The sequence below is a fragment of the Phoca vitulina genome, unplaced genomic scaffold (genome assembly GCF_004348235.1).
Source record: "Phoca vitulina isolate PV1807 unplaced genomic scaffold, GSC_HSeal_1.0 scaffold54, whole genome shotgun sequence".
In the NCBI taxonomy this organism is placed as follows: Eukaryota; Metazoa; Chordata; class Mammalia; order Carnivora; family Phocidae; genus Phoca; species Phoca vitulina.
In genome coordinates this window covers 10,275,936-10,292,876 of record NW_022589757.1, presented here as the reverse complement: position 1 = coordinate 10,292,876, position 16,941 = coordinate 10,275,936, and the positions used below count along the sequence as shown (strand labels likewise).

The 16,941-nt window shown below is 45.9% G+C and overlaps 1 protein-coding gene across 3 annotated transcripts in view; it reads right to left on the bottom strand.

Annotated features, from left to right (window-relative positions):
• The window catches only part of PRRX1 (paired related homeobox 1), a 78,155-nt gene extending 61,975 nt beyond the window's left edge, over nt 1–16,180 (bottom strand). For 2 of the 3 annotated variants that reach the window (XM_032389254.1, XM_032389253.1), the window contains exon 1: nt 14,868–16,180. In XM_032389254.1, coding sequence (XP_032245145.1) covers nt 14,868–15,108 — 241 coding nt within the window. In that variant the 5' untranslated portion in view covers nt 15,109–16,180. The remainder of the gene's footprint in view (nt 1–14,867) is intronic. The other variant, XM_032389252.1, reaches the window with a different exon arrangement.
• Nucleotides 16,181–16,941: the final 761 nt, after the last annotated feature.

Below are 16,941 nucleotides of genomic sequence, written 5' to 3'. Positions count from 1 at the left end.
AAGAGCTAAGAAAACAATCACCTAAAATTAGTCATAGTTAGGATTTTTGCAACCTTTAGTAATCACCTTGAATGTCTTTTCCTTTTTTTTTTCACGTGAAGCACTTAAAACAGTGCCAGGAACCTAGAATGCTTCATGCATTCTTTACTCAATAACTGCTTATTAAGTCATTTACAATATGAAAAGCACCATCAGTGCTCTGAAGTATAAAATATCTGCCTGTCTGCCCCTGTCTTCAAAACTTTATACACCTGGCTGAAGAGATAAAACCAACGCTTATAAGGGGAGAGTTTAATAACAATGGACCACACAGGACACAGGGGATGGCACACAAAAATACATCATTCGATGCCAATCACTATGAAAGAACGCAGTCTACAACTACATTTGCAAACTTGATGGTATATGAAAATCATCTGGGATAAAAATGCACGTGTTTGGGGGATTCCGTTTCCCTGGGTATGGATGGGGTCCTGGAATCTGCATTTCAAGACATTTCAGTTCATTCTGATGAAGACAAACCAGGCATCACACTTTTAAGATCTACAGGATTCGACTGTAAGCACAGTAGAGAAAAAAATCAGATGATCTGTTATTTCCTTTATCTCTTGCCTCTAAGTCGTTAGAAATGAACTGCACATAGGGGACACATAGAAGGAGGAAATGAATAAACAAGGACCAAAGACAAGTTTTCCTACATGACGAAGGATTCCATGCTCTCTGAAGGAGAACGGTAATCCAGCTCTCCACACCCCAGTTAGAGACTACATAATCCTGTAAAGCACACACAGCATTTTTAGCAAACACATACATACTTCTCCATATGTCAGAACTGGTATTGCTGACAGGTCTGTGTTCGTAATATCCAACTAATACCCACTGAGCATGCTTAGATGTTTTGCTTCTCTTTGCATAAAGCACATGGTAAATTGCTTCTCTAGACCCACACAGAAGTCATGCAACGAACTCGTCCAATCGCCTCAGCCATAGTGACCCATTTTCTCCACATGTACCACAGGTGATGCTCATCTGTTACCAAAGAATGCCAAGGAGACTTAATCATCAATTGCTTGGGAACAAAATAAAGAGTTTTGGATGCTTTATGATATAGAAATGCAGTCTGTATGTCTTCTAGGTTTATCAAATTTCAAAGCAATACATATGAAAGCAGGTCACATACCAAACTGGGGAACAGAATGTTTATCTTCTTCAACTGGTTAGGAAACCCAAGTTGGCACAAGAATGGCAACTTTATGTATGATCACAGTTAGCAGGGCAAGTATTATTCATGTCTAAAAAATTAAACCCCAAAGAAGTCTCAGAGGAGCGGTAAGCCGGTGCAATGTCAGAGACATTACACTACAGAGAAAATGCAACATGGTGGTCTCCGGGAAACTTAGTGGCTGGGTGAGGTCTGGGATAAGAAGTCTTGACATCTGATGTCCTAAGCTTATGTCATATATTCTCCATTAAATTCAGTGTCGAAATTGGAGAAGGGCATTTGTCTTCTTCAGTCACAGCACAGTCGCGGCGATGCATGAAGCAAGTGGAAATAGGAAAGGTTGGTGCCATCTCAGAGTTGAAGGAGATTCAGATTACTGCTTCATGCTAACGAGGAGAAGGGTGGCCTGAAGGAGGGGACCACAGTTGGGAACTTCTGAGCCAGACTCCCAGCTCTGCCAGGCACTCCTGGTGTGACTTACGCGCGTCACTAGAAATCATAAGGCATCAGTTCCTGACTGTAGATCAAAAACATCTGTCTACTTAGTCACTTGGTAAGTGACATGCTGTAAGAGCGTGACTTTTAGAGTATGGGAATATTCCTAGTTTTAGTGACATTAAAATGGCCTCCAACATCGACTGGGAAACCACATTGAATATATATCCGAGCCTGGAGTAAGTGACATTTGTCAGAGATGTTATGGAAATGGGAGAGGAAAAGAGCAAACATTTACTTGCATGCTTTCAATGGAACGGGGAAGTAGGGTGTTGGAGTCTTTGTTCATGTTATCTCATTATTCCAAGCAACAAACCCGTGTAATAGCTATTAACGTGTCATGTTTTTAGGTGAGGAAATCGAGACCCAGAGATTTATCTAAAGCCAACCAGTAAGCAAATTGTAGAATCATAAGTTAGAACAGAATTCTCTAAATACAAAGTAAAATGCTTTGAAACCCCTGATGCCTTTAAATCTAAATTAAAGATTCTTACTTTTTGACGGCTGGGGATAAATTTATGGAAACACATTCTTAGCTTTAAATTTTTGCTTGATCACATAATTTAGAAAAGTCTCCACTTGATTCCCATGGTATAATAATAAATTTGGCCCTTTATTCCTCAAGTATGTTTGCAAATGCAGTACCTTTTTGGTCTGCTGAATTCCCATGAGGAAGACAGGTACAGCAGTTACATGCCCACTTTATAACAAAGACTGTGAGCCAAAGGAAATAAAAGAGATTTGTGCAGCATGGTAATGTGCTGTGAAGTGACATGCTGGTCTCCCTATTCCTAACTCAGCATTGTTTCACTAGACTATAATGCATCCACAAGAATTTGGTTGACATCAAAGATGATGGGATAGAATGAAAAAATAAATAAACAAAAAGGGATCAGGAAGGAAATATTCAAGTCACTTAACAGTAGCTCCCTAAAACTCTCCAAGCCAGTTTTCTTCTCTGTAAAATGAAAATAATTATGCTACCCCGACCTACTTCTTAGAACTGGTTTTATAAAACATAATAGCATTGGTCTATGTTCTTGGAGTTTGTGAAGCAGTTTAATATTTTATGTCACTTTATTACTCATATTATTAATGTTATTGATTCTTTAAGACAAAGTAAGACATTAATTTATACAAGTAATCAGGGAAAAGAATTAAATCCTCCAGCAGTCTGAGTATATATAGTAATTCAGTTAAAATGATTGACTTTAAGGCTTGTCCAGATACAGCTGGAATTTCCTGGCTGTTCAAGGTAGCCCTGATTCTCCAAACCAAAAAAATCCAAAACAGAGCCGGAAAAAAGATATTCTTACCACCCTGAGGAAGGAGAATGTTGGGGTAAAGGGGGATAAGAAAGGCATAAATTTAAATAGTGCTCCATATATTCTGAGTAAAAATGATCACGCCCAGAAAAATCTCTTCTTCCCTGAGGGAAACTAAGAACAGACTCATAACAGTCAAGTGTGCAGTGATATTATGTTCTGTTTCTCTTGTCAGAAGGGATTCAGCCTTTGAAATATGTGTAGCAAAACTGCAGATTTCAGTTTCATGATTAATGAACTAAATTACATTTTATTTCTTAAATGTGTTGAGGATTCATCCTGTGGTCTTCCCTCAAACTTGAGTAGAGCTGCTGAACAGCACATCTGGTTATAGGCAAAGAGCTCCCTGGGTGGTTCTCCTTTCTTCCCTCAGAATCCTCAGAAATAGGCAATGCGGGGAACTGCAGAAACTTTTATTGGGCAAGTGTGGTTTTTTAATCCTTGAAAATCATGATTACTCTCTCTGTTCCCCCTTTCCCATGAGAGGGAGATCAATTACTAAGATATATCGAATTCATAATTTAAAAATTTTGTTCCACACGATTTTACATCACTTGATAATACTTTCCCTAAAGAAAATATTTGCATTCATCAGGCAAATATTTTAACATCAACTTGCCTGGGAACGATTTTTAGATACACTTCATAATAACAATTTATATTTTCTCTGCAATTATCACTTTAAATAAGGGCTGTGGCACTGTAGCCTTTTGTATATGGATAAATGCATTATTTTTTTTTATTTTTGTAAGTGCTTCTCCTATCAAAATACACTACTGTGTGCTGTCACTAGTCTACCTGATCATCATCCTACAAGGTACAGAGAAATAAATGTCGTTTTCCTCCTCCTTTTTTTACAAAAGCATTGTATGAGTTTTAAAACATTGAAAAAAAAAAAGAAAAAAAAAACTTATAAAACGAAAAGTCAAGAGCCAGAGATCTACAATAACAGAAAATGTACAGTCCCTTAAGACATTTTCTCCTCAACAGTTTTATGGAGCTCTTCCTTACTAAAACTAATTTTTGGAGCAGTAGCTCTCCAACTGTGGTCCCGGAATGTCCTTTAAGTATTATGCAGGCTTTTCCAATTTCAAAAGGAGACATGTGCTCATGTCTAGGGAAGGTTCCCAGCTAGAACAAGCAGAAAAGAAAAAGAAACTGTTTACTCTGAAGGTCTTTACTGCTGGGAGTGGACCCACCGGAACCTGAGAACTCTGGGAAACGGCCGTGACATCACAGCTCCCACAACCCTTGGGGAGGTGTTGTTTGTTGTTTGTGTGTTTGTTTAATTTTTCTGATAAGAGCAAGTGGGCTACATGTTTGTGTATTTTCTTAATTTGGGGTGAAACTCAACCTTTGAAAATGGGATGAAAAATTCCTCCGTTGATTTAAGAAAAATTGGTAATGGAGAATGTTAATATAAAAATTGTGTAAAAAATAAAAAGGAAATATTTTAACACCAAACTACAAACTGCGTCTATTTCAGGGTAGTGAAATATGGGTGACTTTACTTTCCCATTTAAACTTTTTAATGTAAAATAATACATTTTCTAAAATGAGCATGTATTGCACTTTGGCATTATGCTTATATTTAAAAAAAAAATTACTCGCAGCTAGAAATTGCAAAAACAGCAGAACCACACTATACAAAAAAAAAAGAAGAAGAAGATCTATTTAATTTGCTTACTGCAGCTTTACTATATACACTGTGGAATATGCCTCTCCCCTACTCCCTCCCCCCAAAATCTCTAATCTTAAGAAAATCCTCAAGGTTATATTAACAACCATAATATATTTAGAAAATAATTAAGCAATACTTGTAAAAGCGCTGATTATTTCTATAGTAAAAGCATCGAGGGAAGGGGTTTTCTTGGTCTAAAATGAAGCTGAACAAGCAGCAGAACCTTGAAAGGTAGCATGGGTGGGTTTGCAAAAAAGAGGTACAGAGCACGAAATTTCCTATGAGAAGTCAGAGAAGCAGAAAGGGGACTAGAGGACATGGGGAAATGTCCTAGCCTAACTAGCATACTAGGGAAAAGTAGGGGAACAGTTCTGTTCTCTGTGTGAATGGCAGGTTGCTGGGACATGAATGGAAATATAGACTATAAAAGGTGATTAAAAAAAAAAAAAACAGGACAAATAATTTGGTCCTGAGAGGGAGGCAAATCATGAGAGACTTTTAACTCTCGGGAACAAATGGAGGGCTGCTGGAGGGGAGGTGCGTAGGGGGATAGGGTAACTGGGTGATGGGCATTAATAAGGGCATTTGATGAAATGAGCATTGGGTGTTGTGCAACTGATGAATCATTAAATTCTACCTCCGAAACTAATAATATAGTATATGTTAATTAAGTTGCATTTAAAAAAAAATTTTTTTTAAAGAATAAAAAGCAATTGTGAGTCCTAAAGAAGAGAGCCATGATTTTTAAAAAATGTGTTTGTAAAAGAATGTACTAGCATGCCTTCTATTCATTCAGCAAATTTTCCTTGAGTATCTATTATATCCACGCTGTGCACCACCTACAGATAGGAGGACAAACATGGATTCAGGGAGACCCAGTTAGTTAGGAGGCTGGTACAGCAGTGCAGGTAAAATATCACAGATTTTTAAGAGGAGATGGATTCAGGTGATTTTAGAAGGTAAACTTGTTGAGATTTGGACATGGACTGGACAGAGGTAGAAAGGAAGGAGTCAGGATGAGTCTGAAATTTCTGAGTTTTGCATCCCCATGTTGTGATACAGAAAAACAGGAAAAGCTGAAGCGGATCAGATTGGGGAAAGGGAGCTCATTGGTGCCATGTTTTGTTTTTGAGTCTGAAGCACTTCTGTCACGTTCACATGGAAATGTTGAATCGGTAGCTGCACATATGGACCTGAAGTTCTGCTGTGAAGCCGAAACCTGGGAATCTTCAGTATGCAGATGGTTGCTGAAACGGTGAGCCTGGAGGAGATCTCCTAGGCAAATGGTATAAAGTGGGAAGGGGAGCGGAGGGGACCCAGTGCTTCAGCTGGATTTGAAAGGGGATCCACTAAAGATGGGGAGGTGATTCTATCACTTAAGCATTCACTGAGCCAAGGCAACAGTTTAACAGCTATCCCAGTGGTATAGGACTACTGTGATCCACACCGGTATTTAGGGAAGTAGACCTGGCAGAAAATGGAAAGAAAGTCACAATGTACGTAATTCCTGAGTGTCACCTCCCACTCTGGATTAATGACAGTAAGTTAATGCCCAGGTATAAAGAATTAGATTCAATACCTATTTCCATTGGAACTTTCAACTTATATGTATTCGTGAGTTACCTGAAAAAGAAACAGAACAGTAACCAGCTCCCCAAACCTCTACTCCCAAGAAGTCTCTAAGTGGGCTATTATAAAACGAATTATCAGAGAGGAAAAATACATGAAAATGCTTGGTTGTGTTATATATCATTGAGCTCAATGGCTGTCTCCTTTTCTGAGGATTCTAGAAAACAGCATTTAGGAGGCTTCCATGGCCTCTAGGCACCAGTTTTCTCGGCAGCACACATCTCTGGGACAGCCAGTCGGGGCACAGGGCATGCAGAGAAGACAAGGATGGTTGACAAAGGCAGGAGGCTGGACACTGATTCCTCCAGGCCCAGGCCAAATCCTCCAAGCCCTTTGCACACTAGCATGAATTTGTGTGGATAAATACAATGGAAACTTGAGCAAATGGGGTTGTCTCTATATATATCCAAAGTGCTGGCTAGGCCTTTCACTTTGCCTCATAGTCAAGCTGATTAAACTTAGCATATCCTGGCTCAAATTCTGATTGAGTCGGGCCCCTTGGCCTTTAAGTTGTATATCTGAATCTTCTTTGAAAAGATTTGGCCTCCCCATATATATTTAGAGTACTGGGAGAGCGCCCATCTGTTTTTATGCTTATTTATAACTACACCACCTTCCAGCACTGTGAGGTCCTTTAAAATATAATGACATGACTGATGATGAGAAATTAAGTGAATGGGGTGAATGTTCTTGCTCTCAGACAAACGTTTGTGGGAATGCAATTTCCCTTGCAGCTCTGGCCTGGCACTTCTGTTTCTAGTGAACACCCAAGCTCAGATGATCTTGGAAGGTATGTATTAACCACCAGCTCTACGAAGAAGACAAAGTATTCATTCTGCCAGTTTGTTGCTCCCACTGTTGCCTTGCCTTGTTGACCTCCAAATTCAGGGTGTGGTAGGGAGAGAAGTAGAAAATCCCAAGATTCACAGAAGGGGGTTAAGAATTTTCCTCATATGTCCTGTAAATCACTTGAAACTCTTGCCCAAAAAGGGAGGATGAGTGGAAGCCACCGTCTTAGCCCACACAAGACTTGGGGTAGCTATTGTCCTTCCTTTGAAGGAAAGAGGGTATCCCTAAGCCCAGGGCCTAACTCTAGGATGGCCAGGGTCTGCCCTATGTGAAGACTGGGGTCCGATGAGGGTGGGTGTCTGCAGCCGTTCCTAACATGCCGCGCTCTAGCTCTCCAATCTACCCCTCTTTCTTCAAGCACCCGGAGTTTACATGCAGAAATGTCTCGCCCACCTCCACAGAGACAAACGCTCTCCTTCCCAGGCACCATCCCTAGCACCCACTGACCCAGGGTCATCGAGTCCCACTAGGGAGTACAGGGAGAGCGCCCCTCCCCATTCCTGCTCGCCCTGGAAACCTGAGCACCCTCATTTCAAAAGCAAGCCTGCAAGCTAATTCCATGTTTCTGTTAAAATGCGTGTCTAGCATATATTTATGCAGTCCCTGGAGTGTCTTCATGACATGGATATTTCCTCTCTTTTGCTACTTGTATAGAAGGGTCTTCCAGCGTGTCGCTCTCCTGACAGAGTCCCAAGTTTTCTGAAGGCAGGGTAGGTCCCTCCCAGGCCTAGGAGGAATGCGCCCCCTTTCGGTAGGAGAAGGCAAGCAGAGGCGCGTCTGGCAAAGCTCGCGGGTACATTCCACCCTGCCGAGAGTTGCACCTCAATGCCCTTGGATCTGGGAGGACGAGGGCTGAGGTGGGGAAGGGGTGTTTGCATCTTTGTTCCAGTCGGGATGGAGGACATTAAAATCTAAGATACTGTCGAGTTCTGCTTTAAAAGTTAAAATTCTCTTCTTCACTGAATTTCTGTATTAACTCTTCCCTACTCCCTCCCTCCTCCACCCCCTAAAAATGGTGAGATTCCATGAGAGCCTGCTATTCAGACCGAGTGCGATCTCTATTTCTGCACGGAAGTTTCGGTATAGTCTCTCCTTGCCCGCCCCTGAAGACCATTTCCAAACGCTTGCAAATAGCTCCAAGCAGACAAAATAGGAACCAGAGGACCTGTCCTTGTTCTTTCTAATAACTCGAATCTTGGGGATTCAAATTAATACACATTTTTCAAATTCATTCCTCATTTGAAGCTAAGTCTGGGGAAATCAATAGTAGCAAAAATAAGCCTCAAAGTTCTTGGGAATTAGAGCTCTCTCATTCCATGGTGCAGCAAAGGGGCTGGGATATCCATTACCTGAGGACTAAATTCTGGTCATGACTTTATTCCTATATCTGAGAACTTGCAGGAGCAGCAGAATCCTTAAGATTCTGATTGTCCTTGGACTCTTCTGAGAAGTTGTGTGTGCGATTGATTTGTTCTGACAAGTTTTCTTTATTTTCTCTCATAAAATTTCCTCCCCAACCACTGTTTGTGCTTTTATTCCCCACCTTGCCCTTAAAGTGACTGTCCTTGTACTCGTCTTCCCAGATTTTTTTTTCAAGAACAGTGGCTCCAGGACAAGTGAAATGTAGTGATTTTTGTAAAGTCTAAATCTAAAATCGATAATTCACAATTTTCTGTACCGCTCCTTCTGTAAGGCTGCCTCACTAAATTAGACAAATGACCATGCCAAGAATCTTCTAATATTAGGACCAGGGTGGAGACATCTTACTCAAAAAGTTCTACAGGTGGAAAACAAACCCGCTAACCCCCAAACACCAAAGACTGTCTCCTCAGATATCTTGGCAATGTATCTCCGCATTTATTGACTTAATAAGAAACAGCATTTAGAGAAAAGGAGGTTGTGGCAGTTTGTCGATAATGTTTTTCTATTTGAGATCGTTTTTAATGAGTGTTGTTAGCCTGCTCATCAAGCTATTTGAATTTACAAGAATCCAAATTCTTGTGGATTAATATTAATGCTGTCGACATAGACATCCTCTTTGTATTGTTGAAAAGAAAGTTAAAGGACACCAAACCTATGGGGGTGGTACGGGGCCCTGCATCAAATTAAAACAGAATTCGAAGCAGAGCACCTAATCAGATTACAATGGCGTGGACTCACAGGTAGTTCTGTAAATGTTTGGACACTGAGTGGACACGGGAAGTTAGCCCCTTATCCCAGTATTTCCTGTAAATATCTAATCTCTAGCTCAGAGGAACACTCCAAGAATCCTCTTGATTCACCTTACGAATTGGTTTGAATAAAGGATGCTGAGCACCCAAGTTTTACTTTTTCTTCGGGGTGGAGCTCTTCCCCAAGAAACTCTTCCACCCCTTGCAAAAAAAAAAAAAAGAAAAAGAAAAACGCAAGCTTTATCTTCTTCTCTATAAATACTACTCCCCCAATTTAAAAAAAAAAAAAAGTGATTCCTATGGCTTCTTCTAACTCCATCTCTCAAAGAATAAAAAATAGATTTTCTCGGAACCGTTGAAAGCTGGCCCCACCAGGAACAGGAGACACGCGGGGATCGCCGTGCACACGCGGCGAGCACAGACTTGCAACACCCCTGTCCCCGAGTCCCCTGGCGCCCCAGTGAGGGAGCAGAGTTTTCCTGGAGCTAGTGGCCTGCTCCTTTGGCGCGCCCTGCTGAAGGAGGGAGCAGGTAAACAGGGTATTATAGGAGAGGAATTGTAAAAGAAACACATCTTTTAAAATAAAAATCAAATGGACCTCTAGTTGAAAATCTACAGATAACCATTTAAAAGTGAAAAAGGGCCTCCGAGGTGGCTACCGGCGGGGAGGGCCGTTCAAAACTCGGATCAGAGCGAATCGGAGCCAGAGGAGTAGGAAGGTATCCTTGGTTCTGAAGCTGCTGGAGTTTTTTCGCAGGGGAAGGGTGTGTGTGACATCTTGTTGGTTTGGAGATGATTTATTCACTCCCGCTGTAAAATCTAAAATGACGCCCCTGGGAAGAGGAAGGAACTGCCGGGCTCCGTGTGATCCACGGCTGCCCGCCTGATGCTCCTATGTTCTGACCTAAGCATGTGGGGGACTGTTAATGCCGCTGTGCCAAAATGCACGGCTGCATGACACCTAAGGTGCGGCAGGGCGCTCCCGAGTCTTGGAAAGGGCTCCATCCGAGAAATGAAGGGGGGGGGGGTTGCGGAGGCAGGGGCTCACGTCCTCTAGAGCTGGGCGATCTGGAGCCCCAGAGAGTATTGGCTGCCTGGGGCCTCCGACTAATACGGACCCAGATCCCTGACCTTCACACTCCAAGCTGCCCTTCTACCCCAGGAGGGTGGGAGTCACCAGACAGTCCATTTTTTCCAAAATATGAAGAGGAGGCCATCCAGCGCCCTGCTCCTGCCTGTAAGATAAACAAGATTTACCACCTCTTCTCTGAACTTGACATGCGACCGTGGGGACTACCTTGATCCTGGATTTCACTGCCTCCTATAAAGAGAAAAAACTTCCAGGCTACCCTTAAAATGATATATTTCGTTGGCTCCCCTTTGAATCAAGATAATTGAGGCCCAAATTCAGAGTACCAGCACCGGCTCCGGAGCCCCAGGGTTGTGCTGCAGAAATTCCTGGCGCCCTAGGTGTTACAAAAGCTGAAACTCCAGGGAAATTGATATTCTGAGGTGTATTCCAACTAGGGAGCACCCTAGAGAATGTTCCCGCTCCCCCGGGCTTACCTCTGGGGTGGTGGTGGGGGTGGGGGGAGTTGGCGGAGCTGGGCCAGAGGAGTGTGGAGGGAGGATTGGGCGGGCAATTCCATCGCGCCGCGTTTACACCTCTCCCTTTGTGACAAATCGATTTCCCGCGCCACTGTTCTGCATTTGCAACCCGCCGAGGCCCGGGGCCCAGCTGCGCCCCGGTGCACACTTAGTACCGGCTTGGGAGTGTGTGCGTGTGTGCACGCGTGTCTAATTGACTTTCCGTCTACCTTTTTATGACTACATGTGTTTCCAACAAAAGGTCTTATTAGGACAATCTGGTTTCACTAATTTAGAGGTTGGGAACGTGGAAGGCAGGCGCTTTTTTTTTTTTTTTTTTTTAAGAGTTTGCCGAAGTTCAGATTAAGAAATGACAGCGGGATGCACCGTCCTCCTAGGAGTAGGTCTGACTATTTTTATGACCTGTTCCTCTTTCCTCTCCTTGGCTTACCCTGTTCTACCCCCCTTCACACTCCACACTCCCCCATTAGCCACCGGATTCCTAACTGTTAAAGAACCATTTCTTTTAAACACTTAAGGCATCTGAACCCAGAAGTCTGAGACATTTACTGGGCTGGGAAAATCAGTAAAAGGGAAAAGGGATCATTCTACAGAGAGCAAAGTGGAACGAACATCAGCCAAGGGGGAAACAGAATTGTGATGAGGAGTGAGGGAGATCAGCAAGAAGCTCTCGCTTTCGACCATGCTAAGGTCAGCCTAGGTGGTAATTGGAAAATTTGCAGGATTAGTGTAGATGGAACCTGTTTTATTAATTTCAGCTGAAAAGAAAATTTAGGGAGGACATGTTTCCATATAGCTGGAAGAGTAAACCGTGTCTTTTATGTGTTTCCCATCTCTTCCAAAGGAGATTATGGTTTTCCCCTCTGGGGTAGACTCCCAGCAGGCTGCAAGGGGTACCTGATTCTTGGTGCCCCTTGCAGGCTCCGAGCTCCGTGTTAGTCCTGATGCCTGAAAACTCCTCTTCTCTCCTCTCCTCCCCTCTCTGATTCATAGTCTGAGCCTCACGGTCCACTGCAGACTGGAAGCCTAGCAGGGCCCACTGGTCCTCACTCAAGTAGCTCAAAACAGCTCCCTCCGCAACCCTTGATGGGGGACCCGAGGACTAAGGACAAGGGTCCTCCTGGACACTATCGCCCCACTTACCAGTCCTTCCTATTGTCATCTCAGAGATGAGTGAGGAGGTTGAGGGAACATTGCTTCTAAAAGCAACAACTATTTGTTAGAATAGGCCCCAGCCATCTCAAGAAAGCAAGGCCTAGCATGTTTCTCTGCTACTTTCAGAAACCCAAGTGTCGGTCACTCTGTCCCCATCACCTCAGTCTGCATTTCTGCTACCTCCTTCTGAACTGTCGACCATACTTCCTTAAGCATCCTCTTCCTGGCTGGTATTCTACCTTAATTTCCTTTCCGGGCCCACTCCCCACTAGGCCTCCTTACTCCTTGCAACTTGGAGATGTGTGTGCTCCAGAATGCAGCGGACAGGTGCCCGGAGATTTCATCCCCTTCCCTCGGGACACACGGTCCCCAACTTCACCCGCTGCCCTTTTTGTGTCCTTGAGCACCAGGGCCGACACCACGTGCACTGCGCAACCTCAGCCACACCAGGCCTGGGTCTCACAGAAGTCAACCCTGGGCCTCCTCCCCGCCACCGCGGGCCACCTCCGCCTCAGCTTCGAGGGTGCTTCTCAGCCGGCCTCCATAGCCCAGTCTCCTTCCATTCGCACTAGAAGGCCACCACGAACCCCGAACTCCCTTCTGGTGGCGTCTCCTTGGAGCCAAAGGGCAGGAACGGTCGGCGTCCCTCCAGCCCTGTAGTATCCTGTGCCCATGGGGCGGCGCCGGCCGCCGGGGCTTGCTGTGGCCACCGGCCTTGGGCCTGCTTTTCACATCCCTCTGCTTGTTTTAGGGGTAAAGCAACACTGGCTGGTCTCTCCCGCCCCACCCTGGTCCTTTACGCAGCAGTTTCTTCACGACCCTGTTTTCTGCTGTGGGGGCAGCCTCCAGTTTTCCGAACAGTGATAAATGTTGCAATTAATAATTAACCATGGCGAAACAAGACCAGCAGAAGGTGCAGAAATCAGTGAAGCTGGGTGATAGGCACTTGGAGATTCCGAACACTATTCTCCCTATGCTTTGCATATTTAAATTTTCCCTAGTAAAATGCTTAAAAGCAATCACGTTATTTTGCTGTGCACTTCCCTGGAGTTCAAAGTGTCTACGCAAACAATTAACTCATGCTGCAGTATGAACAATGTGCCCCCCCCCCCCCCCCGCCAGGCACCAATATCTTCAACAAGGAAACCTCTGCATCTGTGCCCAGCCATTACCTGGGACTTGGGGACACCAGGTCTTCATTTCTCAGAACTGGCCGCCTTTCTCTAGTGACAGACCAGGCCAGATTACTCTCAGTCTAAATTCCCCATCGCCTTCTGCCTCTGGGAATACCTAGGGTGGATTGACCCCAGTTCAATTTTGGCTAAAAACAAAAACAAAAACAAAAACACCCTGAGGGGATTCTAGGTCTGGACCAAGGAAACTGGGCAAGGGGCAGGCGGCCTGCCAGAGAGAGGGACTCTCCTTGCCGCCTGTTTCATTGAGGCATGCTGGGTTCCCACCGCTTTGCCAGGGCCTTGCATCCAGCTGTTTCTGGGTCCTGTTTGCTTTGTCTATCTATTTCCTGAGAGTCTGATATTGGCAATTTTTTTTTTTTCAAATGATGGCATGCCGGCGGGGTCTCCTGTTTCCAGAGGTTCCAAATTTGAACAAAATAACAGTCTACAAATAATGAAATGGAAAAGAATTTGTCTCGTTTAAAAAACTTCCAGCCAAGTTCAGACTCTTGAAATCTCAAGGAGAAAATATCAAGCCCCATGTCACCTGGGATGATTCCGGTGACAGGTCTGTTACAGACTCCAGAACGTATGGATACACTTGGAGTCACCTTTTAAGGCACGGTTAATAACGCCAGGCGAGATTTCCATGGGGGCGCGATATCAGTCGGGAAGGATGGGAAAGGGAGACTGCATGGACTTTTCCGGAGGTCTGAGGGCCAATAGGGAGAGCTCGTCGAATGTGACACCAGGCTCGGCATTGGAGCCCGCACTTCCCCCGCGCATCTCTCTTGTGCGGGACGGAGCGGGGCGGGAGCTCGGGTTTCACCCCAAAGGACACTCCCTTTGCTTCGCCCGCGTCTTCCCGAGGCACTGGCCTTTGATTCTGCCGGGGTCTCAAACCCATCTGCAGGTGGAGGGCGGCAACAGCAGAAGACAGAGAGCAGCTTGGCTGCTGGGGCTGGGCGCTCCAGCGCGGCCCCTCCCGCACGCCCCGGCCTTCGGAGCCCGCGCTCGGTGTGCCGCGCGAGTCGCGCGGGTCTGGCTACTGTGCGCGGTGCCCTCCGCCTCTCCGCCCGCCTGCCCCGGAACCCACACTCGCGGCGCGGGAGAAGCCCTCCCGACCCAATTCGGCATTTTTAAACCGCTGCCTTCCCAAACACGGCAGGCTCCCCGACTTTACACCCTCTGCGACCTTTTCCCTGCCAAGCCCGGTTGTCCCTCATGCAGGAAGACCTGGCAGCCGTGCTCGCCGGGGACTGAGGGTCAGCCCAGTCGGCTTCGGCGAGAGTCCGCGGAGGACAGAGTCCCCAACCCCGATTTCAGGGCCTCGGGGCCTCCCTGCAGCGCCCGCCCGGGCTGCGCCCGCCCGGGCAGATCCCTCCTTTCATCATCCTTTCCTCCCTGTCTGTGACTGGCCCTTCCTCCGGCCACTGCCACCACCTCTCCTGGCCCCCTACTTTCTCCCCCTGGTCCGGGCGGGCTCCAGGCGCCCAGCGGGTACCCTGGCCCCCGGTCCCGGACACACACTCCCGCGGGCATTCGTCCCTCACTCACTGTCCTGCTGTGGGGTGTCGCTGCCGCTGGTGAGTCCCGGCGACTCCAGTAGGCTTCGGCCGGCCTCGCCCACGCTCTCGTCCGCCTGCGCCGCCACCATGTCCCCGGCTTCCTCCAGGTCTAGCAGGTGACTGACGGAGAAGTTCTTTTTCGCCTGCAGGGTGTCGAGGTTGCCTGGGCTGTCCAAGCGGCCGCCCAGCGCCGGTTGCCGCTCCAGAACGTGCCCGTAGCTGGAGGTCATGGTCTCCCCCTCCGATCCCACCCACCCCCCTCTTCCCGCTCGAATCAACACCAAACGCTGTGGGCGCGAGGGGGGAGAGGAGCCGAGTGGGGAAGAGAGAGGGGGGAGTGGAGAGAGAGAGAGAGAGGGAGAGAGGGGGGGAGAGAGAGAGAGAGAGAGAAGGAGGGGAAGGACAAAAATAATTGGAAAGAGGGCGGGGGACCCCCTTCTGCAGAGCAGCGCGTTTTGCACCAACAGCCTTCCAAAGCCTCGGTTGCTTTCCTGAGGCCAAGTCCGGCGCGGTCCAAGGAGATAATCCACACCAAAAAATAAAATTAAAAAGTCACCCTATGTTCAAGTCAGGAGCAAAAAAAAAAAAAAAAATTCCTTCCAGCTCTCCAAAAGCGTCCACAAGCACACACTAAAAATAATAATAAGGGGGAGAAAGGAAAGGGGAGGCCAGCAGGGCGGGGGAGTTAGGCAAACAGAAGAAGAGAGAAGAAGGGGTGGGAGAGAAGAATCAAAGTGGGTTTTTTTTTTCAAGGTTAAAAAAGTTATTCCCAGGCAAGAGTTCAAGCACCAACAGAAGAAGGCTTGTTCCAGCTTTAAAACATCTTCAAGAAAACGTGTTCCCCCTCTCTGCACTCCTGTGGATTCTCAGGAGTGACTAAAGTTTCAGGAGGAGAGGGTGATGTCTTGCAGATGTATTGGAGAGCAGGATTCTCACTTTACTTTTCGTAAGAAGGAAAAAAAAGGGCTTCAAGAGTCCGAAGGAGGGTGGTGGTGGGTTTCCCCCCTTTCCCTTCTCGCTCTCCCCCTCTTCTTGCTGAGCTCCTTTTTCCTTCTCAGTTGGATCAAGAAGCTCTCTGGCACTTCAAAAGGCACAAACTGGCATGCAGAGGAGGCTTTGTAGGGAATACAAGAAAATTGGAGACCCCTGGGAGGGCAGATCTCGACTTAATAGGAGCCTGTAATTACGTGGCAAAGCCTTTGTGCGGTGCCTGACGTTTTACAGACCCCCTTTCTCCATCACAATCTCCTTCTTCCTCCTTTCCCTCGGACCAAAAAACAGTCTGATTAAGAAAACCCCCTTTGCCAACATCTGAGCCAGAGAGAAAGAGAGAGGGAGGGAGCGAGAGAGGGAGGAGGGAGCGAAAAGGGAGGGAAGAGAAAGCGAGAGAGCCCCTTTGGATTTTTAAAGTAAAGGTCTAATTATCATTCCCCTGCAATAGTATCACGGGGAGAAAAGACAAACTGAAACCCACAGTCACTTCAAACGGGCTGATTATATTGCTTGGGCATTAACTCCTCCAGATTTGTTTAAGATCCTGTTGGAAAATCTCATTTGCATGTTTTGATAACAGCTGCGGGGAAACTTGTTGGAAAAAATCCACAACTATCTCAATCAAATTTTCTTCTCTCTCTGCCTTTTTTTTTTTTTTTTTTTTTTTAGCGTTTCCTGCAGTTTTAACAGTTTGGGGGGTGTGGGGGTGGGGAGTGTCTGAGAGAGAACGAAGGAGAGAGCAAGCAAATTAAGGCTATGTTTGGCTCCGTAGAGACAGCCTATTAAATAATGTAATAAAATAACAGGAGCGATAATAATGGGAGGCTCTCCCACGCTCTTCCGCGAACCAAAGGCAGGTTAAGGGAGATCTAGAAGGCGCCGAATCGATTTGAGCCTCTCGCGCCGCTAGGAATCCCGGGGCCAGGGCAGTAGGAAATTTACATATTTATTTAGCTGGAGGAAAGGACTCTAGGACTGTAGCATAATTGCTCCCTCCTCCCCCCACTCTGGCCAATTTCGTAACCTCTTCCGTGCGGCCAAGGTCGCTTCCCTAGGCGACAACGCTAAGC